This window comes from Delphinapterus leucas, chromosome 4 (assembly GCF_059928025.1).
Source record: "Delphinapterus leucas isolate spDelLeu-1000000601 "Yukka" chromosome 4, BTC_Dleu_Yukka2, whole genome shotgun sequence".
In the NCBI taxonomy this organism is placed as follows: Eukaryota; Metazoa; Chordata; class Mammalia; order Artiodactyla; family Monodontidae; genus Delphinapterus; species Delphinapterus leucas.
Genome location: NC_143132.1, coordinates 133141834 through 133157743, shown reverse-complemented (window position 1 = coordinate 133157743; position 15910 = coordinate 133141834). Strand labels below are relative to the sequence as shown.

Here is a 15910-nt window from a genome sequence, read left to right as displayed (position 1 = left end):
ACACTTCAATTAAAAAAATCAGGTCAGTTTACAAAGTGAACCACCCACTGTCCACTCTATAACCTTAGGCAACTTTGTTTCCCCAATAATCTTTACAGCTGATTCCCATCCAACAGGAATGAGGGCCCTAGAAGATGAGATAAAGTAAATGATTAAAACTTTAGGAATTTAACCAAAATTTTTCCTAAGACCTGTACTGTAATGTCTGTCAAGGTATGGATAGATACCTTGGTCTGCAGTCTGTTTCCCAGCTACAGTCATGATAAAAGTCTGTTTAGGCAGATGACAAATCAGACTGGGAAGCTCCATTAAGTTCCATCCAGCTCACCTAGCTTGGTAACCACCAACATTCAAATGGCCTAGTCCTCCCACTCCAAAGTGGTGGGGTTGGATTTGTCTTGAGCCATTCATGCGTAGCACAGGTGAGTAGTAGCAAGGGCATTTATAAGGAGGAACACCACTAGGGGTAGATGTACTGAGTGACAATACTACCAGCAGAAGCTCTTAATGGTCCCCATTTATCAGTGTGGATGTGTCACTTTTCTTAAAGGACTAAGACCTGGTTGACAATGTTCTCAGATGCTTTGGTAACCAAATGCCTATACAGGAATACGTTCTCTAGGGATTTGGACATGTGTCAGCTAAGTTTGGAGATCAGGGTAGTACAGAGCCCCCTTACAGGTGAACCAGAGATATATTGATGAGTAGACTTGTATAAAAGAAATTTCCTAGCCATAGTACACAAATAATCAATCATCCTTTGGTAGGCAGTCTTTCTCAGTGTGTATTGGAAGGGAGTCATGCAGTTCTAGTGGATCGTCTTCTGTATGTTGCCTCTCAGTGCTAGGGCATTTGTGATAGGGGCCAGGGATACTGGTCTTAGGTACAAGGCATGTGCTAAACCTTCTCATTAAGTAAAATGAAGGTTAGGATAAGCAGTTATCAGAATGTCCAAGAGGGCCTCTTCATCCTAGATGGTGTCAGTCAGTCCGTCCTGAAACTAGTTTTAAAAGGTGACTTTTTTCCTAGTCTAGTCTCAGCTAAAGAATCAGAAATGGCAGTATATTAGCAAATTGCTTCCTTCCCTTTTCCCTTTCCTTCCTCATTAAGTTCTTCCTTTATACCGGGCACTGTACTGGTGTTGGGATACAGTGATGAACAAGCAAACAGGATCCTTACCTTTGTGGAGCCTACATTCTATTGCAGGGAAAATACAGTAAATGTGTAAACAATAAATAAAACAATTACAGGTACTGATAAGTGCTGATACAGACAGTAAACTGGGTAATGGGGTAGAGAGTAATGAAACAGGGCCTTGGTCAAGGGAGAAGAGTCTATTGGAGGAACCAAAACAAAGGCCAAGGAAGAGCAGTACAAGATGAGGTGAGGGAAGTGGTAGGCAGATTCTGGAGCTATATTAGGCCATGGTAGAGGAGTTTAGATTTTGTTCAAAATGGAGTAGGTAAGCACTGGAGCATTTTAAATAGGAGAGTGATTCACTCTGGTTTGTTTTCCTCTAGTTGTGCTGTTTGGAAAATGACTGAAGTATGGAGAGGCTAGAGTGGAAGCAGAGAGACCAGTTAAAAGGCCATGATGATAGTGCAGGTGAGAAAGCTGGATAATTTGGGCCAAGACTGTAGCAGGATTCTAATGAGAAGTGGTCAAATTGAGAGAGATTTTGGAGATAGGGTTGATAGCCCTTAGTGAGTTTATATCCTGGGTATGGCCTACAAATATGTCAGATGGCCATTCCACTTTTGGGGCCTTACAGACACCTACCAAGGTATCTGTAAAAAGATCTATTGCCCCCATAAGGTACTCTGGTTGTGTATATACCAGGCTATACTGGGTTGTCTGTCTGTACAGTAAGTAATTAATAACAAGTAAACCCTTGCTAGACCTCATCTACAGGAACACAGAGGTCCCTTAGTCCCACATGCAGAATGTCAACTGAATGAAGAGCTTTGGGAGTGTCTCAGGGTTCTCATCATATCCCTCAGGGTACTTGAGGCTGAATGACGGGTTGGTGAGGCAGGCTTGGTGGCTGCCCTGACCCTAGACTTGGACCTGTCAGCTCAGTCTGACATACCACATGTATGACCAGCAAATACAAAGCAAGTCATGAACAACCTCACTTGTTCTGTTATAGCAGATAACTCTTGTTTATTCTCAGCTCTCCTGCTCTCACATTTCTGACTCTGTGCTCAACCTCCATACCTGCTTCTAGCCTTTTGGTTCGGATGCCCATCATGTCACCCTTTGAACCTTGTTCTCAGTTCTGCTTTCCTGTCTGATCTCAGCATCCTTTTTTCCAGCTCCCTGCTCTCCCAAACACACACCTGTTATTATATTGAATGAAATATTTTCTGCTGAAATTGTGGCCACAGAGCCCCACTAGAGGTGGTGACTCAGACTTGTACCCCAAGGGTTGTTTTATTTAGTTAGGTACTACTCTTGAGCCCACAGGGCCACAACCTTTTGCCTTAAATTGTCTTACAGACAGACAAGTGCTTCCTACGCTCTTCCATTGGGCAAGATCAGAGATTCACTGGATTGGAGCAAAAGTGAATGAACTAATGATCTTATTTGTGATACAGCTTCAGCTAAGATAGGTCAAGGTTGATTAAATAGAAGGGATCAGTGGCTCAATAAGTAAGATACCAAAGCTGTATCCAGGGCAGAAACAAAGAAATGGGGAAGCAGTGCGTTCTGTTGAGGGACATGTGAAAACCGTGAAGGTTGTCAGCTCAAAATAGTCTGCATTTCCTTCTTGCCTGTAGATATTTCCATTGGGCTTTTGCCCTGTTCCCCTACCCCAGTTGAATTTTGGGGTGCTTCACAGCATCTGACAGTTCATACATTAAGAAAATAACACTGAATTCCTATCTTATGCTGTGCACTGGCTCCACATTGGGGATATAAGGATGAGTAAATTGCAGTGGCTTTCTGACTCACCTCTGCTTCTGCTTCCCTGATCCATCCCCCTGCCACCTGAATCCCATCGTTTCCCTTCCTGAGAAACTGTAGCAGTGCTATAAATGCTTAATAAATACCTCATGAATAAATGGAAATTATTTCTAAGTTCCTTTTGTTCAGAGACTCTTTGCACTAAATCTTTGTATTTATGTTTCCTCCAAATCAAATCTCATGTTTTATACTTACATTAATTTTTTTCTTGCCCTGATGTTTGCAGCTCTTCCATGTTTAGAGTCTTCTGCATTTTTTATTTCCCTCCTGTTGATTTAATCTCATAGGTCACTTGTTCTAAAATAATAAAAGTTAAGCTTTGTGCTTGGTTCTATGGCATGTCTTGTATATAGTTCTATTTCTGGATATGATGCCATTTGTGAATATGCTTTTAATTATTTCTCAGTTTTATTATTGAACAAGCTCATTGTCTTAATTATGCTTACAAAGTTTGGTAATATACTTACAGTCTGACGTTCAAATAAGTAGCATTAACATTATTCATTGGTTTTTAAGGGTCTAAATTTTACTCAACTTATCTGTTATGATTTTATTTTATATGGCTATTATATGTGTCACAATTTAATCATTCACTAATAAATTTATTAAGTTTTCAAGGTTTCTGAAACACAAAATTGGGGTTAAAAAAAAACTTGTGTTCTTGCTGTCCAGGTTACTACAAAGAACTTCACTGTTCTATAGATTTATATTCATCTGTCCTTCCTTCCTTCTGTCCTTCCATCCTTCCTTTCTTTTTCTTGGGCCTACTGAGATTTGAGACGATTCCTTCTCTAGATGTTGAGAAATATGGAATTATGGCAGGGACTCAGGTACTGACTATCCCAGCTCCTTTGGCTTTAATATGGACAGAGGGGCTTCCATGTTAGAGAAAATTGTGCTCAAATCAGTTTTTCCACTTTCTAAGTATGTAATATGAGCAAGTATTTTTTTAACTTCCCTTAGCCTCAGTTTCCTCATCTGTGAAATGGAGATAACACTGTGCTCAATGCTGGCATAAAAATTAAATTAGATAATGCGTTTAAGTGCTCAGCACAATACCTAGCATATCAGTACTTTTAAAATGATGGTGTAGTAATGCTAATCTTCCCTCTGCAAGCCCAGTACAAGAAGGATCAGTCAGCGTAGCAGCATGCCTCTGCCTCTCCCGCAGTCCTTCACACACACCTCTCCCCTGCATCTAAGGAATACAAGCCCAAGATAAGAGTCCTCAAAGAGGAAACATGTCTAGTTCTCCTCCTTGCGCTCTCATTACCTGCTGATGATGCTGGCATGAATTCCTGCAGAGAATGGTCTTATGCCGGATGTATGACCATTTTCTTGACTCTGCCAGTGGAGGCCTAGGGAGGGTATTCTTACTCTGACTCACCAATAAATTTTTGGTAAGTGATAGGCCTTGAGATGTGTGGTTATTAAAATATACTTTTAAATGTTCTAAAGGTGTAGGGTAGGATCATGGGAGAAAGTGGCTGAGACAGGGTAGTGAACAAGATCAACATATTTAACACTGTGGAGAAAAGGTCAAGAACCTAAGAGGCCAGGACATGAGACGGACTATCTATTTGAATGTCAAAATCAATAAGAATTACACTAGAAATAGTGTTGGAGTGACAGTGAACCAAAAGGTAAAATCAAGGAATGAAAGGGAGTGACCTTGGGGAGCCTTCAATCCTGCAATAAGGAAGGGTGGTGGGTGGTAAAGTCTAATGTTATGTGACTCAGAGCAGGGGATTTGGGGAGAGGGCAGGTGGAGAATGGTGTGAAAGTAGCAATGAGGAACCAGAATGGCACCAACCAGGCCTCAGTTTGAAGGGTGTGGAAGAGAAAAAGAGTTGTCATCTAAGAGAGCTACAGGGAAATCAGCATCCTCAGGGGAAAGTACAGTTTCAATTTAAATAAGAAGGTAAAGGAAGTTGAAGAAAGCTTCAGAGAAGAGATCCGGGATCTGGGGATTATGCTGTTGTCTACCCATGAGTCCACAGGGCTCAGTGGAAGGGTTAGGATTTCTGGAGATGGTATAGAGGCTTGGAGTTCCCCCTCCTCCTCCTCTTCATCGTCATCTTCATCTCTCCCTTGCATACATCCTCAGTTCTTTTGCCTCTTTCTCACTTCAGCAGCCTTGCCTGGCTGAACCACAGCACTGATTAAATCCAATTCTTTGCCTATTCCATGCCTGTAAAATCATGCTGCTGAGCTTGCGTTAAATTAATGATCATAACCTTAAGTGGGCCCATAATGCTGCCTGGCAATCATACTAGATTTCTCCAGTCATTTTCTGTTTCATTTCCTCCTAGATGATTATTGCATGTCTTCAATCTCCTTACATGTTCACCATCTCCTCCCCAGTCTTCACTTTCAATTGATGACCTTGATTCCTAGTTACAGAAAAGAAATAGAAGAAAAAGAGCTTTCACAGGCTTTCACAACCATACCTACCTACTACTTGTAGTAGTATCCGTATCCTCTGCTTTCTTTCCTCTTACTGTGAAAGAGCTAACCTAATAAGTGCTTCGTAATTCTTTCTCTTATATCAGTTTTACCCTCTCTGAATCATTGTCTTATACATGAAAATATGCTTGTATTTTCCCCGATCTTAAAAATAATCCTCCTTGACTCCACTTTCCCCTCTTACTATTGCCTTGTTTCAGTTAAACTTCACAGCAAAACTTCTTGGAAGAGTTGTCTGTAGTCTGTTGCTAGTTTTTGTCTTCCCATTCTTTTTTTGTACTCAAGCCAGTCATATTTCTGCTCCCAAAATTCCATCAAAACATTTCTCTGCAGTTATCTGACTTAACATTCAGGAGCAGAGTTAACCACTGTCTCCTCCTTGTAATACCTTCTTCACTTTTTTTTAAAATACTTGTCAAGAACTATGCAGATCTAAGATTTTACCCTATTTGTAAGCTAACAAGTTAGCTTGCCAGTTTCATGAATGGTGGTAGAAGACACAAGACTTCTACATCAGAGATGAAAGACAGTTTATTACTTACAGCAATAGCAGTAGCCAGAGTAGGAGTCTTTTTGTACTGGTTCCCTTAGCGCTAGTTACTCTGAGACAATGTGAAGGGGGCCAGACTACACCTTTCCACATGGTGAGTTGAGTTATTAGAAACGAAACCTGATCTTAGAGAACCCAAATATTTTATAATGGTCAATAAGCATGCCTTCTCTTTGCTCCAGAGGGAGATAGTACCAAGTTTTCCAAGGCTGTTTGCTATACAGACATTCTTGAAAAAGATCATACGGAACTATCATATCATATAAAATATCATATCACTGACTATCAAGACAGGCAGTGCCTTGCTTGCAATGTGTACAGAAACACGAGAGACCCATGGAGAACTGTTTCACAATTCCTCCCTCTCTGACCACTTATTTTCTCTCTCCTCTCCTTCACTTCCCCAGACTCTAGGAGTGGGCTGTCTAGTACTATAGCCACTAGCTCATGTAGCTATTTAAATTAAGTTTTCAGTTATTCAGTTGCATTAGCCATATTACAGGTGCTCAATAGCCACATGAATGGCACAGATATATAAATATTTCATCATCTCAGAAAGTTCTATTAGACAGCACTACTCTGCATGTTTGAGTGCTCCTAAGCTCAGCCTTTGGATGTTTCTTTCTGTATTCTATTCCTATATAGAAATAGAGATTTCTATAGAATCTTGTAGAATAAGATTTATTATGGAATAAATATTTATATAGATTTCTCTCTCTTTTCTTTCTATATTCCCTCCCTTGGTGATCTCATCTAGTCTCAAGGCTTTAAATATGACTCTCAAATTTGTATAATCCTAAATCTCTCCCCAGAAGTCCAGATTTAATTCTTTAATAGCATTCTGCACACCTTTACCTGAATGCCTAGTAGGCACCTCAAAAGTAACGGCCAAAACTGAACTACTGACCTTCTTGCCACAGCTGCTCCCTCTCCCACCAACAAATCTGTTCCTCCTGCAGTCTTCCCAGTATGAATTAATTCAGTTCTCTTCTTCCAGTTGTTCAAGCAAACAAACAACAGTTTTAAAAAAATCAACCCTTAGATTCATCCTTGACCTCCCTCTTTTCCACAAAACCGACACATCTGTCCCATTGGCTCTTGTTTCAAAATATATCCAGAATCTGACTTTTCACCCTTCCCCTGCTACCACCTGGTCCAAGCCAACATCATCTTTTACCTGGATTATTCCAGGCAAATTTGGCCCCCTTTTTGGTCTCCCTGCTTCTACTCTTGTCCCCTGTGGTCCATTCTCATAAGAGCAACTAGAATGGTCTTGTTTAAAAAGTAAGTCAGATCATGAATTTCTCTGCTCAGAATTCTTTAGTAGCTTCCTGTCTCACTCAATAAAAGTCAAAGTCTAGTCACACTGGCATTCTCACTCTTGCTAAAATATTCAAGACATGCTCCCACCTCAGAGCCTTTATAGTTGGTGTTCTTTCCACCACTTCCCCCCCAACGCAGCTCCACACATGTGCTTTTTCCCTCATGATACTGACTTATTGAAGAGACCAAGCCAGTTGTCTTATAGTGAGCCATATAATGAATTTCTCTGTTTACTCATGGTGGTGTGTAGCTTATTTCTCTATTGCCTGTATTTCCTATAATTGGACATTAAATCTGAAAGTTTGATTAAAGCTAAATATTCTTGGCAAGAAAAATCCATACATGATATTCAGTCTTCATATTACATCGAATTGGAAGGTACATATCTGATTATCTCACCATTAGTGATTCTAAGTTTAACCAAGGTGTTAAGGTGGTAACTTTCAGATCTGTCCATTATAAATTTATATTTTTACCTTTGTGATTAACAATCTGAAGGGTGAATGTTATTTTTTTAATCATGTGATTTTTAATAATGTTTTTTAGCTATATAAGTTTGTTTTTTCAAATAAAATATTTTTTAGAGATCCATCCAATATATAAAACAGATAACAGCAGAACTATTCTAGTTGCAGTGGGAAATGGCTAGTATTGGCAGCTTCCAAGGGAACTGTGACGAGCGCAGTTTGTAATTCACAGAGCCCAGCCAAGTGCTGGAGGAAACAGAGGCCCAAAGAGGATCCATGAAATCTTAAGGCCGCCTAGCATCTCATGAGAAAGGCTCAGTGCGCTTTGTGTTAGAGCACAGTGTGGGGAGCTCTCACTTCCTGGGAAAGCCGTGGTTATGGATGATCACTAGAATGGCACTTGGTTTTTCCCTGGCAGTCCACCCACTGTTTTTAGTTGTCTGAGTGCTGTCTTTGACATTCTATCTGTTCTGCAGATGTGAAGATTTGAAATTACTTCATTTTTAGCGTGTGTTGGGCTGCAGACTTTTTTTGTTTCCCTTTTGGAAATTCTTCATCCACAAAGAATTCCAGAATCAGACATTATTCATCTTATGTCTGGAACACTAAAATCTCATGAGCTTCCATATGTCTTACCTCTTTCCACCTTTAGAATATTGAAAGTGCTGCCACAACTGAAGTCAGTTTTATCATTTCCTTGCTGCTTGCTTCTTTTCTGCACCTTACTTATCGTACAGCCTTAATGTGCCTTTGTAAAGAATTGAACAAGTAAATTTGGTATATCCACAGAATGTATCTAAGATGTATGGTATATATTTTTATTTTCATGAAAAGAGGTCTCCCTATATTAAGTGGAAAAAGCAGATAATAAACTATAATTGTCTCACTTTTGTTAAAAAATTAATATTCACAAAAATCCCATGTCTATTTCTGTGAATGTTTATGTGTGTGTTGAAAGTCAAAAAAGGCAAAAATGTTCATATTGATATTATCTCTGGGTGTGATCTTTATTTTCCTCTTTGTATTTCTCTCTCTTTTTTTTTCCCAGCAGTTGTGTCTTATTTCTACAGTCATTACTTTTATAAAGATTAAAATTGTTTTTTTAAAAAATAAGCAATAATAACTTTGATCTGTCAAATCCAAGCTACGTTGAAGGCGATTCCAGGCTCATCCTCTGCTTACTCCATCCATGCCATCTGTTGGGATTTTTCCCTGTTCTCTTATTGTCCCATTCAAGCAAGTTTTCCCCTGACCCAGGCTTGTATTTATTTTACTCCAGGTTCCTGGTCCTCTCCTAGAATTGCTCACTTGGCTCTGGAGAGATTCTCTGTTCTCTTGTACCCAAATAAACTTGTCAGAAAAGGAAAGGAGGATGCAAAAATTATGTTCTAAAAGGAACTGTCACTAGAATGTGATCAAGGCCCAGAAGTGCCCCAATATACACCTGTTGAATGAATTGATCTATTCTTTTTTGTCTCATTTATTTTATAAGTTCCTATAATCAGGAGCTTTGCTTGTTTTCTATAATGCCCTAAACATTTTGGGTACTTAATATACATTAATGAATAGTCCTTTTTTTTAAAGACCCATAATTTACCTAATAAAAGTGAATGTAGGATCTGTTGTCAACTTTGACCAGAATTTGTGCTTGCACAGGGTTACAGAAAAGGACAGGATTTAAAGATAACTTACATTCAGCTCGTACTCATAGATTTGTGATCATGGGTAGTCACGTAAGCCTCTGAGCTTCCTTCATTTATAGCCTCACTGATTCTCTTCTGGACTCTCTCTGCACTGTCCTCTGCAGTGCTACACAGTGTAAATCTGACCTGGTCCCCACCACCCCCGACTGAAATCTCTCAGGGACTCTCTGATGCTACATTGCCTCCCACCCAACCCCCACCATTTAGCGGTAGCACCTAGAAGCCTCTCTTCCAACTTGCCACTGGAATAACACCAAACTCCCAGTAGCTCCTCACACCTCCCAGGCCTCCTGGGGCCACCTCCTGCCTTGCTCCGTTTGTCCACAAGGCATCTTTCTGCAGCCACTGCTTCTGCTTAACTCCAGGCTGGGCTTCGCAGCCCTCCTCTCTGGGGTGCCTTCCTTGATGTAAAAGATATTCTGTTTCTCTGCGCACTCACACTGCAAGCTGTTTGAGGCAAAATTATAGGATCTGTAGTTCCCTTGTCTTGAAGAGTACCTGGCAGCATTCAAATGTTTATTAAACTGTATTGTATATATGTTCTTCTAAACCATCCAAATGATTTTTATTTACAGAATGTGATTTCATTTTTATATAATCTCCTCCAAAATAAGAAAAAGGCTTAGAAAAGGAAAATATATGAATTAAAGTAACTTAAAATACTACCAGCAGTCAGAGATGACTATTTTTTGGAATATATTATAGAGAATTTTTTTAAATTATGAAATGGTCAAAGTTTAACCTCCTGATTTTCCTTTGGAGCCAGTACTCCAAGAAATCAGTAGCTTTGCAAATTACATGCATTAAAAATTAATAGCCAGTTCATTGTGCTTCCCACATCAAAGAATACAAAATAGTTTTCTGGTAAATATATAGCTTTTTTGTAATTCAAAACAAGAAAGAATTTTTTGCTTTTCTCTTGTTCCCTAGACCCCAGAGCCATCTTTTGTTCTATTTTTCCAGAAGAGAAGGCGAATCCCAGTGAGGGAAGTGACTTGACCATCTTACTGAGCTGGTCAGTACAGAAGCAGAAGCTGGGAGGAGGAGCCCCTGACCGCCCACCTGGTGCTTTTCCCCTCAGGCACATTTCCTCTTTCTCCACTGGAGTAAAGATAAAAGTAAGTTTTTAAGCACTTCTAATTCCTGTATGCTCAAATTAGACCTGCTGCTGAGATGTTCTTATTTTACTTTTAGTCTCATTAAGACATTAGCCCTAAACCTAGAGCATTAATTGTTCTTTCATGTTCATATGTATAATTTCTTTGAGCACAAGAAAAATATTGCCTTCTAAGAGATTTCTTAATTTGTTTTCTCAACTATTTTTGAAGAGAACACAACAAATAAAATATTCCAGGTCTCCTTTTTTATCCTGCAAATACATATAGTATATGTTTTTGTATTCCTCTAAATTGTACTCTCGGGATCAGTTTCCATACTGAGTCATCCACCACCGAGCACCCGTGTTTTCCAGGCAAACTGTTTTATTATTTCTAAATGACTCATTCCTTCTGAATCATCACACCTTATGTATTCTGTTAAATAAAAAGTTTTAGGCACTTTTCTACAATTTTTCTTCTTCCAGACTTCAAAATGTCCCATTTAAATGACATGGCTATTCAACCAGTTTTCCCTTGCATCTACGATTTATGTGGATCATTTTCTTCTTGAACCCTTTCATAATTTGAGATAAGCAAAGGAAGTTCTTTACCTCATACCCTCTGCTCCAGATGTTTCCTGAAATAGAACACATAAATAGCAACATAAAAATATGTGTAACATCATTCTCTGTTTTCCATCATTATATTTATGCTGTTTAAGGTTTTATTAACTTCCCAAATTTCTACATGAATTCAGGGAGAAACACCTGTAAAAGAAAAGTATAGCTTTAATGTTTGTTGGTACACAAAATCTTTGGAATTCAGCATGTTGGAAGAATGTAGCACTTTCCTCCCTTGACTTCCATGTCATATTTGGCTGGTTCTCTTCCTCCCTTTTGGAAATTCATTCTCTGTCTTCTTCCTTGAATCATTCTCCTCACCCTATACATACCAGCCTTCCTCAGAGTTTTTTTTGTTTTCTTTTTTTTGTCTCATTGTTCTCACATTCTTTTTTTTTAAATTTTATTGGAGTATAGTCGATTTACAACGTTGTATTAGTTTCAGATGTACAGCAAAGTGAGTCAGTAATACATATACATATATCCACTCTTTTTTTTTTTTTTTTTTAGATTTTTCTCCCATATAGGCCATTACAGAGTATTGAGTAGAGTGCCTTGTGCTATATAGCAGGTTCTTATTAGTTATCTGTTTTATATATAGTAGTGTGCATATGTCAGTCCCAATCTCCCAGTTTATCCCTCCCACCCCCCATCCCCTGGTAACTATAAGTTTGCTTTCTACATCTGTGACTCTACTTCTGTTTTGTAAATTAAGTTCACTTGTAACTTTTTTTTTTTAGATTCTACATATAGACGATATCATATAATATTTGTCTTTCTGTGTCTGACTTACTTCACTCAGTATGACAATCTCTAGGTCCATCCATGTTCTGCAAATGGCATTATTTTGTTCTTTTTTATGGCTGAGTAATATTCCATTGTATATATATATATATATATATATATATACCACATCTTCTTTATCTGTTCTTCTGTTGATGGACATTTAGGTTGCTTCCATGCCCTGGCTATTGAAAATAGTGCTGCAGTGAACACTGTGGTGCATGTATCTTTTTGAATTACGGTTTTTGCAAGGTATATGCCCAGCAGTGGGATGCTGGGTCATATAGTAGTTTTACTTTTAGTTTTTTTTTTAAATGTCTATTCTTATGCTAATACCACATTGTATTGAGTACTGTAGCTTTACAGTAGGTTTTTTTTTTAAACATATTTATTGGGATATAATTGCTTTACAATGGTGTGTTAGTTTCTGCTTTATAACAAAGTGAATCAGTTATACATATACATATGTTCCCATATCTCTTCCCTCTTGCGTCTCCCTCCCTCCCACCCTCCCTATCCCACCCCTCCAGGCGGTCACAAAGAACCGAGCTGATCTCCCTGTGCTATGCAGCTGCTTCCCACTAGCTATCTACCTTACGTTTGGTAGTGTATATATGTCCATGCCTCTCTCTCGCTTTGTCATAGCTTACCCTTCCCCCTCCCCATATTCTCAAGTCCTTTCTTCAGTAGGTCTGTGTCTTTATTCCTGTCTTACCCCTAGGGTCTTCATGACATTTTTTTTCTTAAATTCCATATATATGTGTTAGCATACGGTATTTGCCTTTCTCTTTCTGACTCACTTCACTCTGTATGACAGATTCTAGGTCTATCCACCTCATTACAAATAGCTCAATTTCATTTCTTTTTATGGCTGAGTAATATTCCATTGTATATATGTGCCACATCTTCTTTATCCATTCATTCGATGATGGGCACTTAGGTTGTCTCCATCTCCAGGCTATTGTAAATAGAGCTGCAATGAACATTTTGGTACATGATTTTTTTTGAATTATGGTTTTCTCAGGGTATATGCCCAGTAGTGGGATTGCTGGGTCATATGGTAGTTCTATTTGTAGTTTTTTAAGGAACCTCCATACTGTTCTCCATAGTGGCTGTACCAATTCACATTCCCACCAGCAGTGCAGGAGTGTTCCCTTTTCTCCACACCCTCTCCAGCATTTACTGTTTCTAGATTTTTGGATCATGGCCATTCTGACTGGTGTGAGATGATATCTCATTGTAGTTTTGATTTTCATTTCTCTAATGATTAGTGATGTTGAGCATTCTTTCATATGTTTGTTGGCAGTCTGTATATCTTCTTTGGACAAATGTCTATTTAGGTCTTCTGCCCATTTTTGGATTGGGTTGTTTGTTTTTTTGTTATTGAGCTGCATGAGCTGCTTGTAAATTTTGGAAATTAATCCTTTGTCAGCTGCTTCATTTGCAAATATTTTCTCCCATCCTGAGGGTTGTCTTTTGGTCTTGTTTATGGTTTCCTTTGTTGTGCAAAAGCTTTGAAGTTTCATTAGGTCCCATTTGTTTATTTTTGTTTTTATTTCCATTTCTCTAGGAGGTGGGTCAAAAAGGATCTTGCTGTGATTTATGTCATAGAGTGTTCTGCCTATGTTTTCCTCTAAGAGTTTGATAGTTTCTGGCCTTACATTTAGGTCTTTAATCCATTTTGAGCTTATTTTTGTGTATGGTGTTAGGGAGTGATCTAATCTCATACTTTTACATGTCCCAGTCCAGTTTTCCCAGCACCACTTATTGAAGAGGCTGTCCTTTCTCCACTGTATATTCCTGCCTCCATTATCAAAGATAAGGTGACCATATGTGCGTGGGTTTATCTCTGGGCTTTCTATCCTGTTCCATTGATCTATCTTTCTGTTTTTGTACCAGTACCATACTGTCTTGATTACTGTAGCTTTGTAGTATAGTCTGAAGGCAGGGAGCCTGATTCCTCCAGCTCCATTTTTCGTTCTCAAGATTGCTTTGGCTCTTCGGGGTCTTTTGTGTTTCCATACAAATTGTGAAATTTTTTGTTCTAGTTCTGTGAAAAATGCCAGTGGTAGTTTGATAGGGATTGCATTGAATCTGTAGATTGCTTTGGGTAGTAGATTCATTTTCACAATGTTGATTCTTCCAATCCAAGAACATGGTATATCTCTCCATCTGTTTGTGTCATCTTTAATTTCTTTCATCAGTGTCTTATAATTTTCTGCGTACAGGTGTTTTGTCTCCTTAGGTAGGTTTATTCCTAGATATTTTATTCTTTTTGTTGCAGTGGTAAATGGGAGTGTTTTCTTGATTTCACTTTCAGATTTTCCATCATTAGTGTATAGGAATGCAACAGATTTCTGTGCATTAATTTTGTATCCTACAACTTTACCAAATTCATTGATTAGCTCTAGTAGTTTTCTGGTAGCATCTTTACGATTCTCTCTGTATAGTATCATGTCATCTGCAAGCAGTGACAGCTTTACTTCTTCTTTTCCGATTTGGATTCCTCTTATTTCCTTTTCTTCTCTGATTGCTGTGGCTAAAACTTCCAAAACTATATTGAATAAGAGTGGTGAGAGCGGACAACCTTGTCTTGTTCCTGATCTTAGTGGAAATGCTTTCAGTTTTTCACCATTGAGGATGATGTTGGCTGTGGGTTTGTCATATATGGCTTTATTATGTTGAGGAAAATTCCCTCTATGCCTACTTTCTGCCGGGTTTTTATCATAAATGGGTGTTGAATTTTGTCAAAAGCTTTCTCTGCATCTATTGAGATGATCATATGGTTTTTCTTCTTCAATTTGTTAATATGGTGTATCACGTTGATTGATTTGCGTATATTGAAGAATACTTGCATTCCTGGAATAAACCCCACTTGATCATGGTGTATGATCCTTTTAATGTGCTTTTGGATTCTGTTTGCTAGTATTTTGTTGAGGATTTTTGCATTTATGTTCCTCAGTGATATTGGCCTGTAGTTTTCTTTCTTTGTGACATCCTTGTCTGGTTTTGGTATCAAGGTGATCGTGGCCTCGTAGAATGAATTTGGGAGTGTTCCTCCCTCTGCTATATTTTGGAAGAGTTTACTTTTAGTTTTTTAAGGAACCTCCATACTGTTCTCCATAGTGGCTGTACCAATTTACATTCCCACCAACAGCATAGGAGGGTTCCCTTTTCTCCACACCCTCTCCAGCATTTATTGTTTGTAGATTTTTTTTTAATTGGAGTATAGCTGCTTTACAATATTGTGTTAGTTTACACTGTACAGCAAAGTGAATCAGCTAGATGTATACATATATCCCCTCTTTTTTGGATTTCCTTCTCATTTAGGTCACAACAGAGCACTGAGTAGAGTTCCCTGTGCTATACAGTAGGTTCTCATTAGTTATCTATTTTATACATAGTATCAGTAGTGTATATATGTCAATCCCAATCTCCCAATTCATCCCACCCTGCCTTTCCACCTTGGTATCCATACATTTGTTCTCTATGTCTGTCTCTATTTCTGCTTTGTAAATAAGATCATCTATACCAAGTTTTTTAGATTCCACAGACATACGTTAATATATGATATTTATTTTTCTTTTTCTGACTTACTTAACTCTGTATGACAGACTCTAGGTCCATCCATGTGTCTACAAATGACCCAATTTTGTTCCTTTTTATGGCTGAGTAATATTCCATTGTATATATGTACCACATCTTCTTTACCCATTCCTCTGTTGATGGACATTTAGCTTCCTTCCATGTCCTGGCTATTGTAAATAGTGCTGCAGTGAACATTGGGGTGCATGTATCTTTTTGAATTATGCTTTTCTCTGGGTATATACCCAGTAGTGGGATTGCTGGGTCAGATGGTAGTTCTATTTTTAGATTTTTAAGGAATCTCTATACTATTCGCCATTGTGGCTGTATCAATTTACATTCCCACCAA

At 38.6% G+C, this 15910-nt stretch overlaps 1 protein-coding gene across 6 annotated transcripts in view; it reads left to right on the top strand.

Annotated features, from left to right (window-relative positions):
* The window catches only part of PPP2R3A (protein phosphatase 2 regulatory subunit B''alpha), a 227870-nt gene that overhangs the window by 20891 nt on the left and 191069 nt on the right, over nt 1-15910 (top strand). For 3 of the 6 annotated variants that reach the window (XM_089910054.1, XM_022582555.3, XM_089910055.1), the window contains exon 2: nt 10440-10594. The exons of 1 other annotated variant lie outside the window; for it this stretch is intronic. Coding sequence is in view for 1 of the 5 variants with exons in the window: in XM_089910056.1 (XP_089766182.1) it covers nt 1548-1605; nt 10440-10594 (213 nt within the window). In the remaining 4 variants the exon portion in view is untranslated. Of the gene's footprint in view, nt 1-1520; nt 1606-10439; nt 10595-15910 lie in introns of those variants that run through there. 2 more of the 6 variants (XM_089910056.1, XM_089910052.1) reach the window with 2 other exon arrangements.